The 25673-nt window shown below is 44.5% G+C and overlaps 1 protein-coding gene across 3 annotated transcripts in view; it reads right to left on the bottom strand.

Moving 5' to 3' along the window:
- The window catches only part of usp24 (ubiquitin specific peptidase 24), a 49753-nt gene that overhangs the window by 11943 nt on the left and 12137 nt on the right, over window positions 1–25673 (bottom strand). Inside the window, exons 7-35 of one of the 3 annotated variants that reach the window (XM_031833442.1) lie at window positions 23380–23445; window positions 23047–23112; window positions 22876–22950; window positions 22555–22713; window positions 22273–22387; window positions 21950–22161; window positions 20771–21028; window positions 20545–20643; window positions 19624–19731; window positions 19327–19479; window positions 16910–17041; window positions 16457–16568; window positions 15001–15077; window positions 12206–12346; window positions 10283–10519; window positions 9920–10129; window positions 9605–9778; window positions 9414–9499; window positions 9228–9336; window positions 8884–9039; window positions 8592–8785; window positions 7462–7684; window positions 7209–7371; window positions 6867–7028; window positions 5001–5071; window positions 4772–4932; window positions 3946–4007; window positions 3672–3863; window positions 1034–1293 (exon numbers count right to left, since the gene is read on the bottom strand). In XM_031833442.1, coding sequence (XP_031689302.1) covers window positions 1034–1293; window positions 3672–3863; window positions 3946–4007; window positions 4772–4932; window positions 5001–5071; window positions 6867–7028; window positions 7209–7371; window positions 7462–7684; window positions 8592–8785; window positions 8884–9039; window positions 9228–9336; window positions 9414–9499; window positions 9605–9778; window positions 9920–10129; window positions 10283–10519; window positions 12206–12346; window positions 15001–15077; window positions 16457–16568; window positions 16910–17041; window positions 19327–19479; window positions 19624–19731; window positions 20545–20643; window positions 20771–21028; window positions 21950–22161; window positions 22273–22387; window positions 22555–22713; window positions 22876–22950; window positions 23047–23112; window positions 23380–23445 — 4233 coding nt within the window. The remainder of the gene's footprint in view (window positions 1–1033; window positions 1294–3671; window positions 3864–3945; window positions 4008–4771; window positions 4933–5000; window positions 5072–6866; window positions 7029–7208; window positions 7372–7461; window positions 7685–8591; window positions 8786–8883; window positions 9040–9227; window positions 9337–9413; window positions 9500–9604; window positions 9779–9919; window positions 10130–10282; window positions 10520–12205; window positions 12347–15000; window positions 15078–16456; window positions 16569–16909; window positions 17042–19326; window positions 19480–19623; window positions 19732–20544; window positions 20644–20770; window positions 21029–21949; window positions 22162–22272; window positions 22388–22554; window positions 22714–22875; window positions 22951–23046; window positions 23113–23379; window positions 23446–25673) is intronic. The other 2 variants (XM_031833443.1, XM_031833445.1) reach the window with 2 other exon arrangements.

The raw sequence follows: 25673 nt of genomic DNA, 5'->3' as shown, positions 1-25673 counted from the left end.
TTAACACAACTAGAGCCTATGCGCACATTGTAATCCAAATTCAAATCTTAATTGCCGCATTTCAAACTGTCCTGGGGTCGATAAACCAGGAATGGACATTCCCCACCACCATCGTTTAAATCTCCCGTTTGGGAACATTTTGGCTTCCCAGTAGATTACAACGACGATGGACAACGCCTCAAATGTGGTTGACACATTTACGCCGACATCACCCCAGTATACCGGAGCAAGACGGAAACAACACATCTCCCCTCTGCATTCAAGCAGCCCTTGGCAGCTGATTGTGACAGAGCCAAATAACTTACAAGAGCGATAGGTAGGCTATTCTCTGTGGTTGAGAATAGTTCTCTTTCTTCAGCACCTCGTGAAAGTACTCGAGCCAACATTACGAACTTCACATTACCCCAGAAAGAGATGTATCATGCTCCAGACATGCCCCCTTTATGAGTCACAAGTACCCATCTGGCACTGAAGGAGGCAGTGTCACGGTGCGTTCAGAACCGAGATGGAAGTGGGAATTTACCATATACGACATATACGACTCATAATTACTAGTGGGAAACTAGTCCATCATCCTGAGAACCCACTTCTCCCACATGCTGACCTCTGACGTCACCTACTAAGGAAATGTACAACAGCATTTTCGGCAGTTAAATGCAACAAAACATTATTTATTTTTAAAAAAGCAATCTATTTATGTGGTTATTGAACCCTATAAATTGTTTGCAAGCATGATAGCTGTTCTTTTAGTTTATGGTTGACGCAGCGTGTTGGCCATTAGCCAAATCGTTTCTCAAACAGAGTTAAAAATCACATGAATGCATCCAACTGGTATTTACGACTTCATAACTGGTAAACTCCCACCTCCCACAAACTCAGCATCAGAGCGGAAAACTTGAGGCCCAACATAACAATCCAGTCACAACAGACAACGTCAGGAACATTGTGAAACGTGAACACAAAACACACCAAACCGTTACACCCATCTGTGTGTGTGCGCTCGCATGAGAGCAAAAATGTGTGTGAGACTCACGTCAAACTCCTTGCTGAGCGAAGGGTCTGACTGGTGGTGCATGGACAGCAGCTCTCTGGTGATGAGCTGTAGGTTGGCCACAGAGCTGTCTGCTAGCATCACCAGCACCTCGTAGGCTGCCAGTCTGCTGCTGGCCGTACTGCACTTGGGGAAGAAGTCGTGGCTGGGGGGGGAGCTGGAGGCGGGGTTAGACGTGTTCAGGATGATGCGCGATGCTCGGAAGAGGAAGTCATCTAACAGCTGCTGGATCAGAGAGTGACCTGTGGAGAAAACACACACATGCTATAAATGTGAAAGTCGTCTATTTAGCGACTTTGAAACCCGAACTGCCTGGACTGTCTTGTAATGCAACATGCAAAAATGTCTAGGATTATACAGTTACAGTTCATATAAGGACATCAGTCAATTTAAAAAAAATCATAAGGCCCAAATCTATGGATTTCACATGACTGGGAAAACAGATATGCATCGGTTGGTCACAGATACCTTGAGAAAAAAAAGGTAGGGGTGTGGATCAGAAAACTAGTCAGTATCTGGTGTGACCATTTGTCTCATGCAGTGCAACACATCTCCTTCGCATAGAGTTGATCAGGCCTGTGGAATGTTGTCCCACTCCTCTTCAATGGCTGTGCAAAGTTGCTGGACATGGCGGGAACTGGAATACACCGTTGTACACGTCAATCCAAAGTATCCCAAACATGGTGAATGGGTGACATGTCTGGTGAGCTTCGAGGAAGTGTACATAACCTTGCGACATGGGGTTGTCCATTATCATGCTGAAATATGAGGTTATGGCGACCAATGACAGGCACGACAATGGGCCTCAGGATCTCGTCATTCAAATTGCCATCGATAAGATGCATTGTGTTTGTTGTCTGTGGCTTATGCCTGCCCATACAATAACCGCACCCCCATCATGGGGCACTCGGTTCACAATGTTGACATCAGCAATCCACTCGCCAACACAATGCCATCCACGTGAGTCTGCGGTTGTGAGGCCGGTTGGACGTACTGCCAAATTCTCTAAAACAACATTGGATGCGGCTTATGGTAGAGAAATGAACATTAGACATTTATGCTAATTATACACTCCCTCAAAACTTGAGACGTCTGTGACATTGTGCTGTGACACACAAAACTGCCTGTTTTAGAGTGGCCTTTTATTGTCCCTAGCACAAGGTACACCTGTGGAATGATCATCCTGTTTAAATCAGCTTCTTGATATGCCACCCCTCTCAGGTGGATAGATTATCTTGACAAAGGAGAAATGCTCACTAACAGGGAGATAAACACATTTTTGCCCAAAATTTTAGAGAAATAAGCATTTTGTGCCTAAAACACATTTTTGCCCAAAATTTGAGAGAAATAAGCATTTTGTGCCTAAAGAACATTTCTGGGATCATTTATTTAATCTTATGAACCACGGGACCAACACTTTATATGTGGTTTATATTTTTGTTCAGTGTAACTTGCAATTGTGCTTGGTGCTGGACAGTCTCCCTACCACAGCAAAGCATTCGGAAAATATAACCTTTTAAGGATCTGAACGATATGTGTGTATGTATGGCAGGCTGTGTTCTGGTGTGTGTGTGTGTGTGTGTGTACTCTGTGTTCTGATGGTGTATATGTACAGTGCATTGGGAAAGTATTCAGACCCCTTGACCTTTTCCACATTTTGATTTGGAAAGGCCTCCATCATTCTTAAACGGATGAAGTTTGGAACCACCAAGAGACTCTTCCTACAGCTGGCCGGCCGGCCAAACTAAGCAATCGGGGGAGAAGGGTCTTGGTCAGGGAGGTGACCAAGAACCCGATGGTCACTCTGACAGAGTTCGTCAATGGAGATGGTTGTCCTTCTGGAAGGTTCTCCCATCTCTGCAGCACTCCACCAATCAGGCCTTTATGGTAGAGTGGCCAGACGGAAGCCACTCTTCAGTAAAAGGCACATGACAGCCTGGTTGGACTTTGCCAAAAGGCACCTAAAGGACTTTCAGACCATGAGAAACAAGATTCTCTCTGAAACCAAGATTGAACTCTTTGGCCTGAATGCTAAGCATCACGTCTGGAGGAAACCTGGCACCATCCCTACAGTGAAGCAGAGTACAGAGAGATCCTTGACAGACTGGGGCAAAGGTTCACCTTCCAACAGGACAACGACCTCAAGCACAAAGCCAAGACCACGGAGGAGCAGCTTCGGAACAAGTCTCTGAATGTCCTTGAGTGGCCTAGACAGATCCCGGACATGAAGCCATCGAAAATCTCTGGAGAGTCCTGAAAATTGCTGTGCAGTGACGCCCCCCATCCAACCTGAGAGCTTGAGAGGATCTGCAGAGAATGGGAGAAACTCCCCAAATACAGGTGTGCCAAGCTTGTAGCGTCATACCCAAGAAGACTTGAGGCTGTAATCGCTGTCAAAGGTGCTTCAACAAAGTGCTGAGTAAAGGGTCTGAATACCTACGTAAATGTTATCATAAAAATAAAAAATAAAAATGACCTTTGCAAAAATTCATGAAAACTGATGAGGGGGAAAACCATTTAATACATTTTAGAATAAGGTTGTAACATAACAAAATGTGGAAAAATTCAAGGGGTCTGAATACTTTCCGAAGGCACAGCATATGAAAGTGTGTGTTCTCACCCAGTTGTTCCTTCTCTGTGCCACAGAGTGACAGTAGTGTTTTGATGAGGCGGAGGTGTCCAGCCTGCAGGATGTTGTCAGCCTCACTGGTCTCCATCTCAGAGCTCCAGCTGGGCTCAAAGTTATCCAACCAGCTGATTTCATCTTCCAACATGGCCACCGCACTCACTGACAACACCTCCATCTCCGAACCTGGAGTGGGACAGGCGCATTCATCATGTGTCAATGAGTGTTGGAAAACCGTTGGTGTGTGTGTCTGTGTGTGTAAACTTACTGGTCAAGTCATCCAGTAGTTGACATCGCAGGTCAAAGTACTCAGTACACTGTGACAGCAACCTGGACAGACAGAACAATATTACACAACAGACAGAACAAAACAGGCCGTGGCGCTATACATCCATATACACTTACAACTAGCTACAGGTATATGACGCTTTACATCAGCTTTTATACATTTTCCAGTTACATGCTGACTAGACTGGGCGCACGCAGGCATCTGCGTGCATGTTGATTTTGTCCAGACACGATCAGGACACGCAGGTTGAAACAAACTCTGAACCAACTATATTAATTTGGGGACAGGTTGAAAAGCATTAAACATTCATGGTAGTTTAGCTAGCTAGATTGACGTTGCCAGCATATTTTTCCTGGGATATAAACTTTGGGTTGTTTTACCTGAAATGCACAAGGTCCCCCGACAATTAATCCACAGATAAAAGCGTAAACCGAGTTTGTTTCTAGTAATCATTCCGCCGTCAGTCTTCTTCTTTGGACGTTATATGGCGTTTGGCAACCAACTTTAGGTGCATTACCACCCCCGACTGGAGTGTGGACCTCAGTTCATCTTTCAATCACCCTCGTGGGTCTATGCTCCTAAAAACCAATGAGGAGATGGGAGAGGCGGGACTTGCAGCGCATGAAGCGTCACAAATAGAACTTGGTTCTATTTTAGCGCCTGATTTATTATTCAAATCATTGCAAGCGGTGTGGTCAGCATGTTAGTCCATCTATCATCTCTCACGGATAATTTGGACCCATCTGGTGTTTAAGATAACTTACTACTGCCTCCCAGTAGCAATGACAACAATACGTGTGTGTACCTCTGGTTGACTCCTCTCATGACAGACGTGGGGCTCCAGAGAGGCAGCTGGGAGGCGAGGACGACTCGGAGCAGGAACACGTTGGGTTTGACGATCTCAGGGAACGCAGAGCTGTCGGATTGGCTCAGAGTGTACAGCTGGTCACATGCCACACGCCGGATCTGACAGAGACACGGGTTAGAACACACACACACACTCAGTCTCACACATCAACACACATCCTAGGTACCTCTCCACTGGCTGATCCTAGCAGGATGTCGATGATGAAGTCGCTGACACAGGGGAGGATGTAGAATGAGCCTGGAGAGAGACACACACACTGTTAGCATTCTGTCTTTACAAAACAGTGTCTGTGTGTCAAATCAAGGCCACATTGTATTCATCACATGCTTGGTAAACAACAGGTGTAGACTAACAGTGAAATGCTTACTTACGGGCCCTTCCCAACAATGCAGAGAAAGAAAATAGAGAAATAATAGACAGGTAAAACACATAATAATAAATACACAATGAGCAGCGATAACTTGGCTCTATACACGGGGTACCAATACCGAGGCGGTGTGCAGGGGTACGAGGTAATTGAGGTAGATATGTACATACAACTAGGAATAAAGTCACAGATAATAAACAGTAGTGTGTGTGATGAGACAAAAGAAAGTTAGTGCAGAAAGGGTCAATGCAGATAGTTAAATAGCTACCTGGACTATTTAACTAACTATTTAGCGGTCTTATGGCTTGGGGGTAGAAGCTGTTCAGGGTTCTGTTGGTGCCAGACTTGGTGCATCGGTACTGCTTGCCGTGCTGTAGAGAGAACAGTTTATGACTTGTGTGGCTGGAGTAAGTGACCATTTTTAGGGCCTTCCTTTGACACCGTCTGGTATACAGGTCCTAAATGGCAGAGAGCTTGGTCCCAGTGATGTACTGGGCCGTACGCACTACCCTCTGTAGGGGCTTGCGGTCAGATGCCAAGCAGTTGCCATACCAAGCAGTGATGCCGCCAGTCAAGATGCTCTCAATTCTGAGCTGTATAACTTTTTGAGGATCTGAGGGCCCATGCCAAATCTTTTCAGCCTCCTGAGGGGGAAGAGGCATTGTCGTGCCCTCTTCACGACTGTGTTGGTGTGTGTGGATCATGATAGATCCTTAGTGATGTGGACACCGAGGAACTTGATGCTCTCGACCCCTCAAACTACAGCCCCGTCAATGTGAATGGGGGTGTGCTCAGCCCTCCGTTTCCTGTAGTCCACGATCAGCTCCTTTGTCTTGCTGACGTTGAGGGAGAGGTTGTTGTCCTGGCACCACACTGCCAGGTCTCTGACCTCCTCCCTACAGGCTGTCTCATCGTCGTCAATGATCAGGCCAACCATTGTCGTGCCGTCAGCAAACTTAATGATGGTGTTGAAGTAGTACGTGGCAACGCAGTCGTGGGTGAACAGGGAGTACAGGAGGGGACTAACCACGCACCCGAGGGGCACCCACGGTGAGGGTCAGCATGGCAGATGTTTTGTTGCCTACCCTCATCACCCGGGTGCGGCTCATCAGTAAGTCCCGGATCCAGATGAAGAGGGAGGTGTTCAGTCCCAGGGAGCTTAACTTAGTGATGAGCTTGGAGGGCACTATGGTGTTGAACGCTGAGCTGTAGTCAATTAACATCTCTCACATAGGTGTTCCTTTTGTCCAGGTGGGAAAGGCCAGTGTGGAGTGCAATAGAGACTGCGTCATCTGTGGATCTATTGGGGCGGTATGTGAATTGGAGTGGGTCTAGGGTTTCTGGGATGATAGTATTGATATGAGCCAATGACCAGCCTTTCAAAGCATTTCATGGCTACAGATGTGAGTGCTACAGGGCGATAGTAATTTAGACATGTTATCTTGGTGTTCTTGGGCACAGGGACTATGGTGGTCTGCTTGAAACATATAGGTATTACAGACTGGGTCAGGTTTTGAAAATGTCAGTGTGTGTTACCTAGCTGCAGTGTTCGTAGCCGTAGACAGGAGACCAGTAGAGACAGGTGTGTGTGTGTTACCTAGCTGCTGTGTCCATAGCTGTAGACAGGTGACCTGTAGAGACAGGGTGTGTGTGTGTGTGTGTTACCTAGCTGCTGTGTTCGTAGCTGTAGACAGGTGACCAGTAGTGACAGGGCCTCTCTAGCGATGATGCAGTCTTTAATAGAAACACTCTGCTGCTTCACGCATATCCCAGCATGCAGAGCTGTGGGTGGCGCTTCACCCTCACTGCTGGAGCTGCAGTTACTTCCTGTCGAGAGAGAGAAGTAAAAAGAGAGAGGAGAGAGAGAGAGAAAGCCTCAGTATAAGGCCAAAGAATGAGAAGAGCGTAACAGACAATCCATTTCATTGCTCACAATTCAGGCTGATGTGTATGTTGTTAAATGTGTGTCAATATATTCCACCAGTGCCTTGTATGTGTGTGTCTCACCAGTGCTGCTGACACGGGTGCGGACCCCAAGTGGGAGGAGCGAGCTGTGCTCAGGTCTGATTGGCTGCGGACTGCCGACGAGGTCCAATCGGCCAGCGGCTGCTGCCCATGTCAGACGCATGAAGCACGCCAACGTCGAGGTGAAGTCCCCCACCTCCATCGTCTATGGAGAAGAGACATGGTTAGAGGTGTGTGTAAGATGTGTGTGTATTAGTTGCATGTTTGTGTTAGGTATGCATTAGTGTGTGTGTACCTGTATAGCTACGCGTGCAGCAGGGATGATTTCCTCTACTCTGATGGAGGAGCGTTCAGACAGAGACATCTGTCTATAGGAGCTCTTCTCTGGCGTTCCACACAGCGACAGCTGCCTCCCCGGTCGCCCCGCATTACGGAACGGCCGACTAGACAGCGTGTCGCCCTCTCGGATGACATCATCATCCAGCAACGACGGCATACTCTGGCCAACCAAAAGGAACCTGCAGGGGAAAGAAAGATCCAATCACATTCAACCTCTCTAACAACGTATCTAAACGTGTGTGTGCGCAGTGGTGGGTTTCGTTCTAGGCGACATGGACAGGCGCCCACAAAAAAAAAATCTGAATGGTGACATTTGCGCGATCGTTTTTCTATCGATCATTTGCACGTCACGTCAATGATATCATGTCACCGTGTGGGACTGAAGGTCAATTAACCTTGTCGGAGTGGGCGCCCTGAATCTAGTTGCCTGGGAAGGTCTCCCACTCAGAAGTATGAGATGGGGAGGGGGGCGGGAGTAGGTTGACCAGAGGTCTCCCCACTGGAAGCCCGAGGTAGGGGGAATCTATCAAATAGCGCACCTCTAACTTTGTACAGTATTAATGCAATTAGTACAACTCAGTCACACTACGAAATGCTACCAGATAAACTACAATTCATTCATAATACTGTGAATATATAGTTTCACAGACATATTGTTGCATTTTTTTCTGGTTTGTGCAAAATCATTAAGAATAATATAAAACCAGTCTGCACACCACCAAGGTGAACTGGTTTAGTCTTGACTCTTGGTTGACAGTGTTGGGGGATGGGTAATGTAGTCTTGACTCTTGGTTGACAGTGTTGGGGGATGGGTAATGTAGTCTTGACTCTTGATTGACAGTGTTGGGGAATGGGTAATGTATTGATGCTTGAGTGCCAAATCAACACAAATTTGTTTCTATTTGTCTGTTATTTATATGTATGAGTTATTTTTGTATATATTTTATATAGTTTTAAAATGTTATGATTATTTATTTGTGTCGTTCCGAATGTCTGAATAAAAATGAGAGTTAGTGCAGAATGGTGGGTGGGGGTTCACCCAGGGAGCTATACAAGCTAGAACCGCCACTGTGTGTGTGTGTGTACCTGGCCAGTTGTAGGCAGATGGAGTAGACTCCCTGTCTGGTCTCATAGTCCACCTCAGAGGGAATAGAGTCTCGCTGCATCACGTTCACCACCAAACTGAGACCTCCAGCTTTCAGGAAGTTCTCACAGAAAGACTTGACACTGGTCTTAGCCATCTCATCATCTGAGGTCGGCATCAACTTAGAACTCAACACCTTGAGAAAGGAGAAGAAAGAGGTCACAGAACGAAGTGTGTGAAGTGTGTCCGTGCACAAATATGTGTGTGTGTACAGGAGTGTGTGTGTGCGCGCACCTCCAGGTTGTAGAGGACTCTGAAGGTGGACATCCCGGGAGCAGAGGATCTGAAGAGTGATTCCAAGATGGAGGCAGCACTGGGCTGGTGCTGCTGCTTAGAACCCAGAGACGGAGACCGAGAGCCTGACCCCTGACCCAGGGTGAACAGCGTCTTCTACAGCAGACACACACAGGAAACACATACATGTTATCACCCTGGCTCTGGTCAGAGGGGTTTAACTGTCCTCATCATTTCAACCCAAACACAAACTAACCCACCGGGCCTGATGGTTGCTAGTACAGGGTTAGATTATGATAGTACTGAAGGGTTAGTAGCTATAGAACTAGTTAATGTAAATGTACCTGGTGACTCCATACACTGGACTCTTTGGGAACAAAGTTATCTAGAGCATCCTGAACCTCTGGGTCTGTTGGGATCAGCAGCAGCAGCTTACGCACACGCAGGGTTGTCCTGGAACACACACACAGAACGTCATACATTCAGGTCCAGGTCCTTGAATGATCTGTGTGTGTTCGTGCACAACTCACCGGGGTTCGTCCAGGTTGGCCAGCTGGTAGAGCATCTCAAACACGTTGCACACCAATGCCATGACAACACCTGGAAGGGACTTCTCCTACAAACACACCGATAGCACATAATCAGAGACAAACATGAACTCAATGTGTTCGTATACACATGTCAGTGAGTGATTGTGTGTGTGTGATTGTGTGTGGTTTACCTGTTCCATAGCGTAGGCTGAGTTGAAGACCGCAGAGCTGGAGGAGGAGGCGGAGGCGGAGGATTCAGAGCTGCCACCTGAGGGTGTCCCTGTGCCAGAGCTCTTCACTGTCAGAGACTGCTCATCACTGAACCCCAGCTGGGACAGCAGCTTCTGGTCCCGGTTCATAGTCAACTACAGAGCAAGAGGGAGAGTTACACAAAACACACAGATACATATGATACACAGTCACACACTTCCATCCTTTGGCTTACTACGCTGTCACACACACTGTTCAGTCAACAAGACACACAAATAACACACACACACACTCACCACGCTGTCATTGGCAAAGATTTGGACATTGTCAACTGGACAGCTGAGGTGCTCGGCGATCTTCCATCGGATGCTGCCTACAGTTTCATTACTGTGGGCCTCCAGGGTGAAGGTGTCTTTGGTGGACTCATAGGTGACGTGTAGAGAGACAGGGTGGCCGTTGAACGACGCTCCGTGAGGTAGAATGGTACGAGGCACAGAGTACAGATCCTACACACACACAGTCATTTTTCTATCTTTCCATGTCACGCTCTCACCCCCCAAATTGAAATGTTTATAACGACATATAGGAGAAAGTAGTCTAACGTTTAAACAAAAATGATAAATGCCGTGTTACATATTTTGGTCAGTGTGAGGTCTTACCTCGATAGTGATGACGTAACGCTCAGCCAATAGCAGCAGCCTCTCAATGATAACCAGTTTGGTGGACCTGGAAGGTGATTGGACCGACGTAGCAACAGTTGGCATGGCGGTGGCCGTCAGCATCTTGGTTGCCCTGGTAACAGCATGAGTCAACGTGGGGCCTCCTAGAGCTGAACTGGCTGCCTCCAGTCGTTTGTAACAATCAGCAATGAACTTCTTGTGTAAAGACACAGAATCCTACAGACACACACAGCGGGGACCCGAGAGACTGAAAAACAGCTTCTATCTCAAGGCCATCAGAATGTTAAATAGCCATCACTAACATTGAGTGGCTGCTGCTAAACATACTGACGACAAATCTCTAGCCACTTTAATAATGGAAAAATTGATGTAGTAAATGTATCACTAGCCACTTTAAACTATGCCAGTTTATATAATGTTTACATACCCTACATTACTCATCTCAGTATATATACTGTACTCTATACCATCTACCGCATCTTGCCTATGCCGTTCGGCCATCACTCATTCATACATGTTATGTACATATTCTTATTCATTCCTTTACACTTGTGTGTGTATAAGGCAGTTGTGAAATTGTTAGGTTAGATTAATTGTTAGATATTACTGCACGGTCGGAACTAGACGCACAAGCATTTCGCTACACTTGCAGTAACATCTGCTAACCATGTGTATGTGACAAATAAAATTTGATTTCAGAGTCAATAGCAGAGATGGTAACCATAACACCCCCCCCCCCCCCCCCCCCCCCCCCCACACACACACACACACACACACACACAGGTTTGGGTACTAACGGACTGCATGTAACAGGGATTATGTAATCGGATTACAAAAATGAAGTAACTATCAGCACAGATTGCTTAAAATAAATATGGCGTAATCAAATTAGTTATATTCTTAAAAACAACTTATTACTTCATCTAATTTCAAGATGTTTGCTGCAATAGAAATTGCAGGTTTCTGAGAGTTGTGCTGAGTGTAAAGTCACCTTTTAGTGGAAATGGATACTTCTCCTTTCTGTTTGAATCTATTTAAAATCTCCAAAACTGCCAAATTACTTTCCTTGGTTGTCTCTACAGAAACTTTCTTTAAACCAGAAAACATCAGACCCCCGCTTTACCGAGAACTAAATGATCCCCCATTTTATCAGGATCTTTCTGTCAAAGGGACACTTTAGATTAGTTAACACAGCTCCATCCTGTTTGTTCACTTCCTAAGCCCTGGGATGACACACACGACAAATCCGCTGCTTGCACAGCTAACCCTCTAGTTTCAAGTGAAACTACACTGAAATATACCTGTCAGCATTGGCACACAGATCTATGTGTTTTTGCAAACTGAGAATAGTCCAATTTCAGAATATTTGCACAATTGATCATCCAACTCATGAAATAATCAGATCTCTTGGATCCGTTACATATGTCTACTTTATGGTTCCAGACTGTTCTGTTAAAGGTTGGCCAGACATTCAAACGCTCATTTCCTCTTTTACTGAGCACTATCTGCTTGGTGGCTGGGTGCAGTAGGCCTAGAACTGCACCATCAAAGAACAAGAGTTGGGTCTGCTTTCCCTGCAACTTGACAGTGAAGCAGACTTTTTAGCAGTTGTGCCATTTCATCAAGAAGATGCAACAGGCATCTGAGCCAGCAATTGCCCAAAGATGCTGGTGAGCTGGGTGGGCAAGAGGGGAGATAGGTGGGCAGAGAGGTCACTCATCAGTCTGCAGCATAAACTGATGTGGCAGATGCTGGCTAACCAAGTAATCCAAAAGTATTCAGAATGCGTTACTCATTCCAATGGATAATATTACTAATTACTTTTACTGTCATGTAATTGCTAATCAGTAACTGATTACCTTTCTCAAGTAATCCTTCATCAAACCCTACACACACACACACCTTTTTCATCTTTGGGTTGAGGTTGGTGTAGCTGTAGGTGATGATGAGTTGGATGGCCTCGTTAGCGATCTCTTCGTCAGGCGTTTCCATGGCGATGCGCCAGATAAAGTCCATCCCAGACAGGTCCAGCCGCTCCACACACTACACACACAGGACCGAAATTATAAAAGGGTTGGGGTGTTTAGGTCCCACAGGTGCATTAATCCTAACGGTCAGGATAGTGTTAGCCTCATATGCTGAATAAATTGACAGAAACTGGTCAGATTGTTGGAGTCCATAAATTACTTTCCAGCTCTGAAAATATGTCTCAATACTGATATGGAGATGAACGACTGTCTAGACATATCATGAATCAAATTATTTAATAAAAAAGGGGTCGTTTCACCATGTCAGTGCCTTTTGAGATGTGTAACTTGGTGAAGAAAATAGATTTCGCCTAACTTTAACATTGTTATATAGAGCACATACATGTTCAACATAAATGTTTTTTTACAATAGAAACAAATAGACTATAGTGCAGAAAATACACGAGTGCAGGGGACTTGCTTTAACAAAGCTAACCATTTTCACTGTAGTGTCCAAAACATCTTTCAAGCTGTCAGGCATTCCCTTGGCAGCAAGAGCCTCTTGGTGGATGCTGCAGTGTACCCAAGTGGTGTCGGGAGAAAATGCTTGCACGCGCGTTACCGCTCCACTATGTCTTCCTGTCATGGCTTTTGCGCCATCAGTACAGATACAACACATCTTGACCACCAAAGTCCATTTTATGTCACAAAGCTGTCCAGTACTTTAAAAAATATCCTCTCCTGTTGTCCTGGTTTCCAGAAGAGGATGTCTTCCTTAATTGACCCCCCATAAACATAATGGACATATACCAGTAGCTGGGCCAGGCCCGCCACATTGTCACGTGTGCAGCCTATAGGTCACCGGGCTGCTCGTTATGGCACACACATGTCACCATCGTTAAGTGCATCATTGCATTATGACACTGACCTGGACTCCATCCACTCCTTGATTACCTGCCCTAAAAATGTCACTCCCTTTGGTTCCTTCCCCAGCAGTCATTGTTTCAGTTTCATGTATGTGCGTTGTTCTCGTTTCTTGTTTTGTATTATTTATTTATTAAAAACACTCACTCCCTGAACTTGCTTCCCGACTCCCAGCACACGTTACACACGTCTGTTGACTCATCCAGCTGTAAATCATATAATTATTCACTGGCTTGTATGCAAAGCAGTAATTGTTTCAAAACATCTCCTGCCACATCACTGATGAGTCGTGAAACAATGTTGTTTGATGGAGATAGTGTCTGTATAGTTTTGGTCCTTTTCCCCCAGGATTGTCCTAGCCATATCCGCGGGAGCAGGAAGAATTAAGTCCTCCACAATAGTATGGGGCTTGCCTGTCCTAGCCACTCGGTAGCTCACCATATAAGACACTTCTAGCCCGTCTTATTAATGGTATCTGTTGCTTTTATACATGTCTTACTACTCGAAAGTCGTCTTTATTCTCGCTCAAAAAACTCCTGTGGCTTTATTTTTCTAATTGTCATGTTTTGTTTCTAAATGTCTGCGCAAGAGTGAAGGTTTCCTGCGAGAGAGTAACAGTTAATGTGATTGGATGTTAATTATTTGACATTGTATTACTTCGCTGAACACTAGATGGTTTCATTTTATTTTTGCCAGTGAAACGAGGCTACTCAGGCGAGAGAAAAAAAACTCACCCAAATGTATAGTCCCATTGGAACATAAATGTACTGTTTGAAAATGAGAAAAAAAAATGTATAATGTGAATCACATTTTTATTTGGCGTACCCCCGACGGCATTGCACGTATTCCCAGTTTGGGTATACCTGGACTATAGTAAGTATCATTAATGCCTATTAAAAAGGTGCACAATGCAGATATCGCTCTGCCATTTCCTGGGTTCTAAAATTCTAGTAGTTTGCTTAATTTCAGTTAGTGACAAAACAAGCAAGTATAGTGTAGAGATTCATTGTACCATCTAAAAAATATATTTTCCATAACCAAAATACTGCATTTTCAGCTGTTTGAAGCTGGTGTACACAACCGAAAGTTTGAAAAAAAAAGCTAAAATGAAACTTCTGACAGATCTTTATCTCAAATTTCTATGTCAATTTTGTCGGGTCGCCCCAAAAGTGGCAATATACCTTTAAGTGCCAAATAAAGTCAGATTTGACCATAACAGGTCTGATGATTTCATCTTAAAATCCATACATTATTTTATGACAGAAGGAATGGAAGCTTGTTTTGTGCAACAGTCAATTGAATGCAAGCTTCACAAAGAAAAATACGGTTGTAAAATTTCTAGCCTGTCTATATATGGTTAACAAAGTTGATGTGTTATGCTCGACCAACTCAGTTTTCCACTACAAAACACTTTATACACATTCAAAGCCAGATTTATTGAATTGTGGTCTATATTAAAAAGGGCACTTATCTGAATATAACAGGCTTTTAAAATTCTATATTGGAGCACAATTTCGAATTAAAATATCAAATGGACGCATAAGGCACTAATTTTGTGTAATGACCTAAAAAGGGCGGTGTGTAGACAAATATAACTATACTTATGGGAACCAAAACAAATGCAACCAACTGGGGCCATTTTGGCGATCCTCATAAGGAAAAATACTATTTCTAGAATTAGGGTTAGGATTAAGTTTTGGGGTTAATCTTAGGGTAAGGGTTAGGGAAAATAGGATTTTGAATGGGAATCAATTGTGCCCCCACAATGTTAGTAAAACAAGACTGTGCGTGCGTGTACTGACTCACCAGTTGAGTCCCCTGGCGTTTCAAGCGATGGTCACACAGGTTGACGTTCTCAAAAAAGGTCTTGAACAGATTGAAGCCTGAATAATCCCAAATAAAACCCTGGTTAAAGCCACTATGTAAGATCTACATGCAGTGCATTCGGAAAGTATTCAGACCCCTTGACTTTTTCCACATTTTGTTAGGTTACAACCTTATTGTAAAATGGATTTCATTGTTGGTTGTCCTCAATCTACACACAATACCCCATAATGACAAAGCAAAAACCGTTTTTAAGAAATGTTTGTAAACATAAGTATTCAGACCCTTTAAATCAGTACTTTATTGAAGAACCTTTGGCAAAGATTACAGCCTTGAGTCTTCTCAAACCTGTATTTAGGGAGTTTCTCCCATACTTCTTCGCAGATCCTCTCAAGCTCTGTCAGATTGGATGGGGAGCGTCGCTACACAGCTATTTTCAGGTCTCTCCAGATATGTTTGATCGGATCAGGGACATTCGGACTTGTCCCAAAGTCACTCCTGCGTTGTCTTGACTGTGTTCTTAGGGTCATTCTCCTGTTGGAAGGTGAACCGCCCCAGTCTAGGGTCCTGAGCACTTTGGAGCAGGTTCTTTTCTCCGCTCATCTGACTAGTCTCCCAGTCCCTGCTGCTGAAAAACATCCTCACAGAAATCTCAGCCACCACGCTTCACCGTAGGGGTGCTGCAAGGTTTCCTCCAGATTCAAGCGTTGGCAATCTCCAAGCGAGTGGTCATGTGCCTTTTACTGAAGAGTGGCTTCCGTCTGGCCACTCTACCATAAATGTCTGATTGGTGGAGTGCTGCAGAGATGGGAGAACCTTCCAGAAGAACAACCATCTCCATAGAGGAACTCTGGAGCTCTTCCCTGACCAAGGCCCTTCTCCCCCGATTGCTCAGTTAGGCCGGGCGGCCAGCTCTAGGAAGAGTCTTGGTGGTTCCAAACTTCTTCCATTTAAGAACGATGGAGGCCACTGGGTTCTTTTGGACCTTCAATGCTGCAGACATGTTTTGGTACCCTTCCCCAGATCTGACAATCATGTCTTGGAGATCTACGGACAATGAATTAGACCTCATGGCTTGGTTTCTGCTCTGACATGCACTGTCAACTGTAGGACCTTATTTAGACAGGATGCACCTGAGCTCAATTTGGAGTCTACTAGCAAAGGGTCTGAATACTTACGCAAATAAGGTTCCGTGTTTTATTTGTAATAAATATGCAAACATAAAAAATAAAAAATAAAAAACTGTTTTTGCTTTGTCATTATGGGGTATTGTGTGTAGATTGATGAGGAAAATTGTTAATTTAATCAATTTTAGAATTGATTAAACAAAACTTGGAAAAAGTGAAGGGGTCTGAATACTCCAAATGCACTTGATGTCAATGAGTGGGCTGCCATCAAAAATGTTTTAAAAAAAAGATACACACACAATGTATCTCACCATTCATAGTAATCTCGTAGGGCTCCAATTTGAGGATCTTCTCTTTGAAGAGCTGCTGCTGAACATCACTCTCCAGATCATGCTGGCCCTTAGTGAACCACTCAAAACACATCTACACACACAGGTAAAGTCAGTGGTGGAAAAAGTACACAAATGTCATAGTTGAGTACAAGTAAAGATACCTTAACAGAAAATGACTTAAGTAAAAGTCACCCAGTAAAATCCTACTAGAGTAAAAGGTAAAAAGGTATTTTGTTTTAAATATACTTATGTATCAAAAGTAAATGTAATTCCTAAAATATACTTTAATATCAACGGTAAAAGTATAAATCATTTCTAATTCCTTATATAAGGCAAACCAAACAGCACAAGTTCTTTGTATTTAAAAAAAATATAATAATCACACACACACACACACACACAGAGAGAGGACTATGTAACATGTGTAGGTACCTCTCTGTCCAGCTCGCAGACTTCGGGTCCAGAGACCAGGCAATCCCATAGTTCTTTGGCTCTGTTCCAGACCAGGTAGAGGCTGGCCTCCTGGAGGAAGAAGGCCAGGAACCTCAGGTGGCCGTCTAGATACTGAGGGGGAGGGAGAAAGAGTCAGAGGCTAGCATGTACTTCAAACCACAATCATCACTGTTCCAAGTAACTATAAGGCTTCATGCCACAATGATTACCACCCTGAAGCACTCACTTCTGTAATCATTAAGTTCTTTGAGAGGCTGGTTATGGCACACATTAACGGCACCATCCTAGCCACTCAAATTTGCATACCATCCCAACAATCTCAATTGGTCTCCACACTACCCTCACCCACTGAGATAAGAAGAATAACTATGTGAGAATGCTGTTCATTGACTACAGCTCAGCATTCAACACCATTATCCCCTACACGCTTGTCACCAAGATTAGGACTCTGGGTCTGAACACCTCCCTCTGCAACTGGATCCTGGAATTCCTGACGGGCCGACCAGAGGTGGTGAGGGTAGGCAACATCACCTCCACCAGGCTGACCCTTAACAGAGGGGCCCCACAGGGATGTGTGCTTAGTCCCCTTCTGTACTCCTTGTTCACCCATGACTGTGTGGCCACGCACGACTCAACACCGGCGACAATGAGTCAGCCTACAGGGTGAAGGTCAGAGCAACAATCTCTCCCTCAACGCAAGACCAAGGAGCTGATCGTAGACTAGAGAAAACGGGGGGCACGGACGCCCCCATCCACATCCACAGAGTGGCAGTGGAGCAGGTAGACAACTTCAAGTTCCTCGTTGCCGAAACCACTAAAGACTTCAAATGGTCCAAATACACACACACACACAGTCTTGAAGACACAACAGTGCCTCTTCCCCCTCAGGAGGTTGAAAAAGTTTGGAGTGGGCCCTCAAATCCTTAAAAACAATCTACAGCTGTACCAGCTGTGAGAGCATATTGACTGGCTGCATCACTGCTTGGTATAGCAATAGCACCGCCCTCGATCGCATAGCGCTACAGAGGGTTGTGCGGACAGCTCAGTACATCACTGGGACCGAGCTCCGTGCCATCCAGGACCTCTATATCGGTGTGAAAAGAAGGCCCGGAAAATCATCAAAGACCACAACCACCCAAGCCATAGACTATTTTCTCTGTTGCCGCACAGCAAGAGGTACCGCTGGATCAAGTCTCACAACAACAGGCTCTTGAACAGCTTCCACACTCACAGGGCCCTACACACAAACATTCACTCCATCATTTGCTCATTCACATATAATATGCATATACATTTATACTGACTCTACACACGCACTCACATGCAAGCTGCTGCTACGACTCCGTTTCTTATATCCTGTTGCCTAGTCCCCTTACCCCTGTACATATCTACCTCCTTCACTCCAGTATCACTGCACATGTAAATATGGTATTGGATCTGAATTTTTAAATATTTCCTGTCTATAGTATGCTTACTTAATTAAAAGTGTATTTCATATTTATTATTTCTCGTGTGCTTTTCTTCTAGTAATACATTGTTTTTAATTATTGCATTGTTTGGTTTAGAACTTGCAAGAAAGGCCTTTTGCTGTACTTGTGACATTAAAATGTCAAAATCTCAGAGGTCAAAATCGTCAGTCCATCATCTCAACTAGGGCCAGGACGATACGAGTATCGTGACAAGGAAACAAAACACGAAAGCGGATTCAACATCTTTAGAAAAACAGCCCTAATGTTAGAAACAAACATCATTATGTTGTCATCCAGTCACATATTTTCCAAGCTATATCACACTATACAGCAGAATTCTTTTGGTTGTTGTAATTTTTGCTCCCCAATTTCATGATTACGATCTTGTCTCATCGCTGCAAATTCCCAACGGGCCTGGAAGAGGTGAAGGTCGAGTCATGCGTCCTACAAAACATGACCCACCGAGCCACGCTTCTTAACACTCGCTCACTTAACCCGGAAGCCAGCTACACCAATGTGTGGAGGAAACACCGCTCAACTGACAACTGAAGTCAGTCTGTAGGCGCCCGGCCCGCCACAAGGAGCCGCTAGAGCGCGATGAGCCAAGTAAAGCCCGCCGGAAAACCCTCCCCTAACCCGGGCGACGCTGGGCAAATTTTGCCATTCATGGCCGGATCGAACCCCAGGCTGTAGTGATGCTGCAACACTGCAAATCAGTGCAAATCAGAACATTGCACCACTCAGGAGGCCATACAACATTTTTTTTTTAAGGACCAAAGAGTTGTCTGCTTGGTGTTCTTTTTTGCCATGGAAAAAAATATTGCAATACTGGTATCGTCACAGCCCTAATCTCAGCCACAAACTCCTACCAAAGCTCTACATTCATCAACCCATCAAAGCAAATCACACACAGACACGCTGCAGTACCTCCTGGTAGGTGTATCGTCCATCTACGAGTGTGTGTCCGGCCAGTCCATTGCTCCCAGCTGCAGACACAGCCAGTCGATGACAGACCACCAAAGATCCTGTGATCAATTTGACGATCTCAAAGTTCTTCTTCAAGTCCTGGATGATGCTCTGCTGGGGAAGCACATGTGCTATGAAGATGTGTCTGTTAATTTTAAAATGTGTCAAGTAATGTGTTCATGTACTTTTAATGCTGTCGACTGCTGCCATCTTGGATAAGGTCTCTCTTGCAGGGGTAATGTGTGTGTGCGTGTGTACCTTGTCCTGTTTCTGGTAGGTCTGTTTGATGAAGGAACGTGTGATCTCATGGAGCTGCCGCAGAGCTGGAACCACCCAGACCGCTTGGGGGCTGCCCTGCTGTGAAGACTACACACACACACACACACACTAGATGAGCAGTACCGTCAGATTCCTTCAGCTCATCCAATCACATGACACAGAACACCAGAGCCACCCCACACCTTACACCTTGATGCCCAAACAAACCTTATCCAATCAATACCTCACCCCTTGACTTATACACCTGGACTTCCCCCAACACACACACGCCTTATAAACTCAAATGAAGACTGGCCCATTCCACAGAAAATTAGACACCTGATGTAGTACTGAAACAGCTCATGTTACCCTGCGTCCTTAACCAAGTGGGAAGGTGGAATTTACCACATACACCTAGGAAAAATCCACTTGAATGCCCCTCCAACTGGTAATTACTAGTGGGAGACTCGTCTATCATCCCTGAGCTCCGACTTCTCCACATGCTGACCTCTGACAACTAAGGAAATTATCTCGATAACAGCATTTTGGGCAGTTAAATGCAACAACAAAAGCAATCTATAAATGGTTATTGAACCCTATAAATTGTTTACAAGCATGATAGCTGCACTTTTAGTTAATGGTTGACGCAGCTTGTTGGCCATTAGCCAATCTGTGTTTCTCAACGAGTTCAAAGCACGTGAACGCATCCAACTGGTATTTACGAGTTCATAACTTGTAATTTCCACTTTCCCACTTGGTTATGAACGCAGCATTAAAATCAAGTCTAGCAATCCTTCAGTGACCAATCAAATCCCTCCGTGATCCAGCACTCCTCCAGAATTGGTTGGTGTGTAGCATTGAGAAGATTGTAGGTGAATGCTGACTGGTCAGTAGAGTTGGAAGTGGAGGGGCTTCTCTTACTTTGGCCAATGAGTTCTCTTTGGCTTTCTTCTTGCCCCAGGAGCCAGTAAGAAACGAGCTCTGAATGTCGCTGGTTTTACCCTCCTCCTCAGTCTGAGTCTACAAACATAAACTGGCTTATTCAGGACGTGTGCGTGCGTGTAAAAATTGTACATTGATATTCAAAGGCTGTGAGTGACAAAGCGCTTCAACCTACAGAGAAACAGAAAGTGTGTGTGTTTCTCACCTTCTTGATGTCTTCTATACATTTGATGATGTAGCAGCGTTTGACAGTCTCCTTCACAGCGTATGCGTCAGTAAGGATGGCCAGGTGTTCCTCAGACGCCTGCTGTACCAGGGAGGTGGGCAGGGTTGGCAGGTGGGCTAACTCCCACAGCACCTCCAGCACCTTCCCTGTGGTGGCCTCAGAGCGGGCCTCTCTACCGATCCTCCCAATCAGACTGAGCAGCTTCTGCCTCACACGGTCACTCTCTACCTCCCAGCTCTGGAACACACGCACACATATTCAGGGCCTAAAATTTACTTTTTGTTCCACCAGCTATGGTGGCAGGTAGATGAAAGAAGAAAAAAAATAATCTACCAGCCACCCAGATTTTTTTTACCAGCCAAAATATGTTTCTTATAATTACATTTTTTTTTTTAAATAAACAACCACGCTTTGTAATTTTTCTAAAACAAGAAATTAGAAAAAAGTAAATGTGGTAATTTTGCTCAATTTCATTTCATTTTTTGTGACCAGAGTCTTTTACCCAAAATATCAGATGAAAACATTTTCCCGCTTCCCCTATAAGGGCAGGAGGTTACCGTGGTAACAGGGCCACTCAAATCATGACACTTGTGTCTGAGAGATTTGGGATGTGACTAGTAGTAGACAGCATCTACAGCATATCTGCTATCAAATGAAGCAGCAGATTCAAACGAACATTGAAAAACAACCAAGCTTGTGAACAAAACAATGTAAATAGCCAAGAAATAACAGGACAAAGTCTCACTTTGCAGACTTGAGTTAATTAAAACCAACTTCTATGCCTGTGCCAGCGCCTCCAAAAATGTATCTATCAGCACTTCACTCACAGTGCGTAAAGCTGTTGCTGCTCGAAGTGATATGTAGGATTTGTATTTCTTTGTGATTAGCAGCTATGAAACAAAACAGCAGAAATAGTTAGAAAACTCACATATGCTCATAGTTGACTTCTGACTCTTATTTTTATTAACAAATGGGAAGGTAATGCTTGCAGAGTAGAGCCTGCAAATTGACACCCCCCCCAACGTGGCTGGTGAAATAGACATTCTTAACCGCCAATAGCTAAATCTACCAGCATTTGCCTGAGCATAAAATTAACACACACACACACACACACACACACACACACACACAGAGACGTTCCTAAGCACACATACAGACCTTCTGTATGAGGACAAACAGGTGGCTGAGCTGGTCTAAGTTGAACTTGACGGCAGCCGCAGCCATGATGGTGTGGATGTTCTCAATCACCGTGGACGACTGTCCTGCCTGTATCATCCAGATCTTAGAGAGCTCGTCCAGAGACAGTTTACTGCCCAGCAATTCAATGATGCCTTTTATTCGATCACAATACTGGGCCTGGTCTATGTTACCTAGAACACACACACACTTCTATTACTGCTTTCTCTTACCTGGAATCACATGTCAAGATAGATAAAAGTACAAATATGTTGTTCCAGTGCTAACATTAACATTGTGTTTACCCTCCAGTGCTATTGAGAGGACAGAGTTTTCTACCAGCCAGTCCAGCAGTCTGTCTGTGTCAATGGCATTCTTCACCGTCTTAGACATAGTACTCTCCTCAATCAGCTTAGTCACCTAGACACGCATAAACACATTTCATACCGTTTATAGCAAGAAGCATCCACATGGACAATAGCATAACAATAAGGAAAGCGACACCAGTTTGTCTTGGCCCTGCTAACTTTGGCAAAGGCTTCCTGTTTTACATCTAACCTTTCATCGTGTAACCCCTGACCTCTCACCTCTTTGAGGGAGTTCATCTTGGTAGAGAAGTGAGGAGTCTTCAGCATGCGTAGCAGAGTGTCCAGGCGCAGGTCATCCACCACAGTGACCAGGGTGGTCTGGAACCTCATACACAGCAGCTTTATGGCCGACAGCAGTTCTGGGATGCTCACCAGCCTCTACAGGACGGACGGTAACAATCATCATCTGATGCGGTGTTCATAGGAAACTCTGAACGGTTTTAGACGTTGGACACTGATATTTATAACATTTACGGGAGCATCCCAAGGTCTGTAGAGCAGAGTCTTACGGGTAAACAAGACAGGGGGGTATTGTGGTACCTTGTCTTTCAGGTCCTTCTCCTCCAGGTTCTGAACATAGGTGATCATCTTATGGATAACAGGATCCAACATGGGCTACAAGCAAACACACATTATTATTAGTCTCATGAAGTAATCATCATGCTGAGGATGTACCATATGTTGCGTTTGTGTTGGAGGGAAATGTCTTACCTGCACCAGGCTGGAGTTGAGGTATTCTGCACACACAGATAGAGGCTGGACCAGAGCAGACACACACTGCAGAGAGACAGACAGTTGCATACACACATAGTCTAAAAAATAAAATGTTAAAATGGTTGTCTCCCAAAGGTGAGGAGGTGGTGGGGGGGGGCTTGAGAAGCTACAGTCTCCAGTGCAAGAGAGAGATTAACATGCTAATGGTGGAGAAGGTCTTTGCTGTGAAAGGGATCAATGTGTGTGTTGTTCCGGTTAGAATAGTCAAAAGGAAGGACTCACACAAGGAGATCTAAGAGTAGCCCCACAAGTACGCATGTGTCCCCTTACCCCAATCTCTATCTCCTGTGTATTGAGTTTAGCCTGGATAGCAGTGAACCCTCCCATCTCTCCAAACTAGAGAGAGCAAGAAGGGAAAGGACATTGAGAGAAGAGACAGAAATACACAGTCACTTCACTGAATAGAGACACAGACAAAAATGAACGGCAATTTGACTAAGGGAACTGTATGAACATGCCATACAGCTCTATGCACAATGACTACTTTGAAGAATTTACATAGTAAAAAGGTTTAAAAACATTTACTGGAAAAACTGCAGATGCTAAATTAGGTAACGTAATTAAGGTAAAATCCACTTTTTCGAGCTGAAAGATGATGGCCAGAGCTTACTCATGATGTTGCACAACGATTTAAGTCAATAAGTCATCGTTTTAGTCAAAGTATGATACTGTATATTTATCCAAACTGTGCACTCCGTGTAAATCCACATGAATGCAGTATCTTTTCCTATGACAGACATTATTGTCAGCCTACATTTTGTTTCAGGACTGGGTTTTATTTTAACGTTACCACCCACCAACATGGCATTGTATATTAATCAGAAACAGCTGCAATTTTATTCCTCTTCACGACTGAACTGATCCAAACAGACATGTGTTCACTGAGCCATGGAGCAAAATAAAATAAGGGGTGCAAATTTGTTTTTTTAACAGAAAATTATCAGATTCCTTTAGATCATTTGCAAATATTCACTGATTTGTTAGCAGGTCTGTATAAAAAAATATATACACACACACACCACACCACACACAGTGGCCAGTCACCCCGTTCACGAAAATGGTTCGCTCCTACAGAGAGTGAGTCACGTGGCCGTGGCTTGCTAGAAAAGCAGGCGTCGAGGCATTCATTTACTGTTCGATTGAACGTTAGAATGAGAAAAACGAGTGACCTAAGCGACCGAGCATGGTATGACCATCGGTGCCAGGCACGTCAGCTCCGGCGTTGGCTTTTCACTCAGGACAGTGTCTGCGGTTTACTGAAAATGCTGCGACAAACAAAAATTATCCAGTCAGTGGCAATCCTGTGGGCAAAAACAACCCGTTGATGAGGAGTCAAAGGAGAATTGCAAGAATCATACAAGCTAACAGGCGGGCCACAAACAGCACAGTACAACAGTGGTATGGAGAACAGCATCTCGGAACACACAACTCGTTGGTCCTCGTCACAGATGAGCTATTGCAGCAGACGACCACACTGAGTTCCACTCCTATCAGCCAAAAACAAGAAGAAGCGGGCATGCAATCACCAACACTGGACAATTGAGGAGTGGAAAAACTTCAGCCTGGTCTGACGAATCCCAGTTTCTGTTGCGTCATGCTGATGGCAGAGTCAGGATTTGGGGTAAGAGTCCATGGCCCCATCCTGCCTGGGGTCAATGGTACAGACTGGTGGTGTAATGGTGTGGGGAATGTTTTCCTGGCACACGTTATGCCCCTTGATACCAATTGAGCAACATTTCCATCCCCCGAAGAATTCACGCTGTTCTGGACGCAAAGGGGGATCCGACCCAGTACTAGATGGGTGTACCTAATAAACTAGCCACCCCTTTATAAATGGTATTATTGTGTGATAGCACTTTGAAAACCTGCTCCCCCGTCACCGCCCATGTTTTGCTACACTACACGCTCCACTGCTTTGACTGGTGTAACAATAGCTAGAAACCACAAGTGTCTATGCAGATAACGAAAAGGCATACACAAAATAAAACTCAAGGAATTTATAGTGTTACATGTCACTTGCAGCGGGCATGATCATGAGCAAAGTCATTGTAGCCTATCATTTCACTTCCCATGAGAACCATGAGCATTGTTTTTGCTGTACCGCAGCCGAAGCCTGCCCGCACGCTTGTGTGCGCGCTGTTTGTGAGTGATCGCAATTATAGAAATTGTACCAAATCACGTCTATAAAAGGTTGGAATTCCACTTCCACATATGGTAAAAGTCATTAACAAGATGTAATTAGAAAGAGCACAAAGGGCCTTTATTCTTGGAGTTGTTTTTATTTTATTAAACAAATAATAAGTTATTTGTCTAGGTACAAAATGAACAAACGTCTTACCCACGATAATAAAAAACTCTGATATAAGAACAAATTTTTGAAGCAAAGCATCAGTATCAAATAAACATGTTATCCATAATAAAAACTAAAAAGCTATGATAGGAAACAGTGGGTGAGATCAAATCTTCTGGAGACCTTCAAATGTTCAGGAAATCATTTCCTAGACAGATTTGCCTGGTAGTTAGCAGATTTAGCCTTAGACAGCAGGGTAGACTTCTCTGTGGAA

This window comes from Oncorhynchus kisutch, linkage group LG10 (assembly GCF_002021735.2).
Source record: "Oncorhynchus kisutch isolate 150728-3 linkage group LG10, Okis_V2, whole genome shotgun sequence".
Lineage (NCBI taxonomy): Eukaryota > Metazoa > Chordata > Actinopteri > Salmoniformes > Salmonidae > Oncorhynchus > Oncorhynchus kisutch.
The sequence above is the reverse complement of the archived record's forward strand: the minus strand, read 5'-3'. Positions and strand labels throughout refer to the sequence as shown.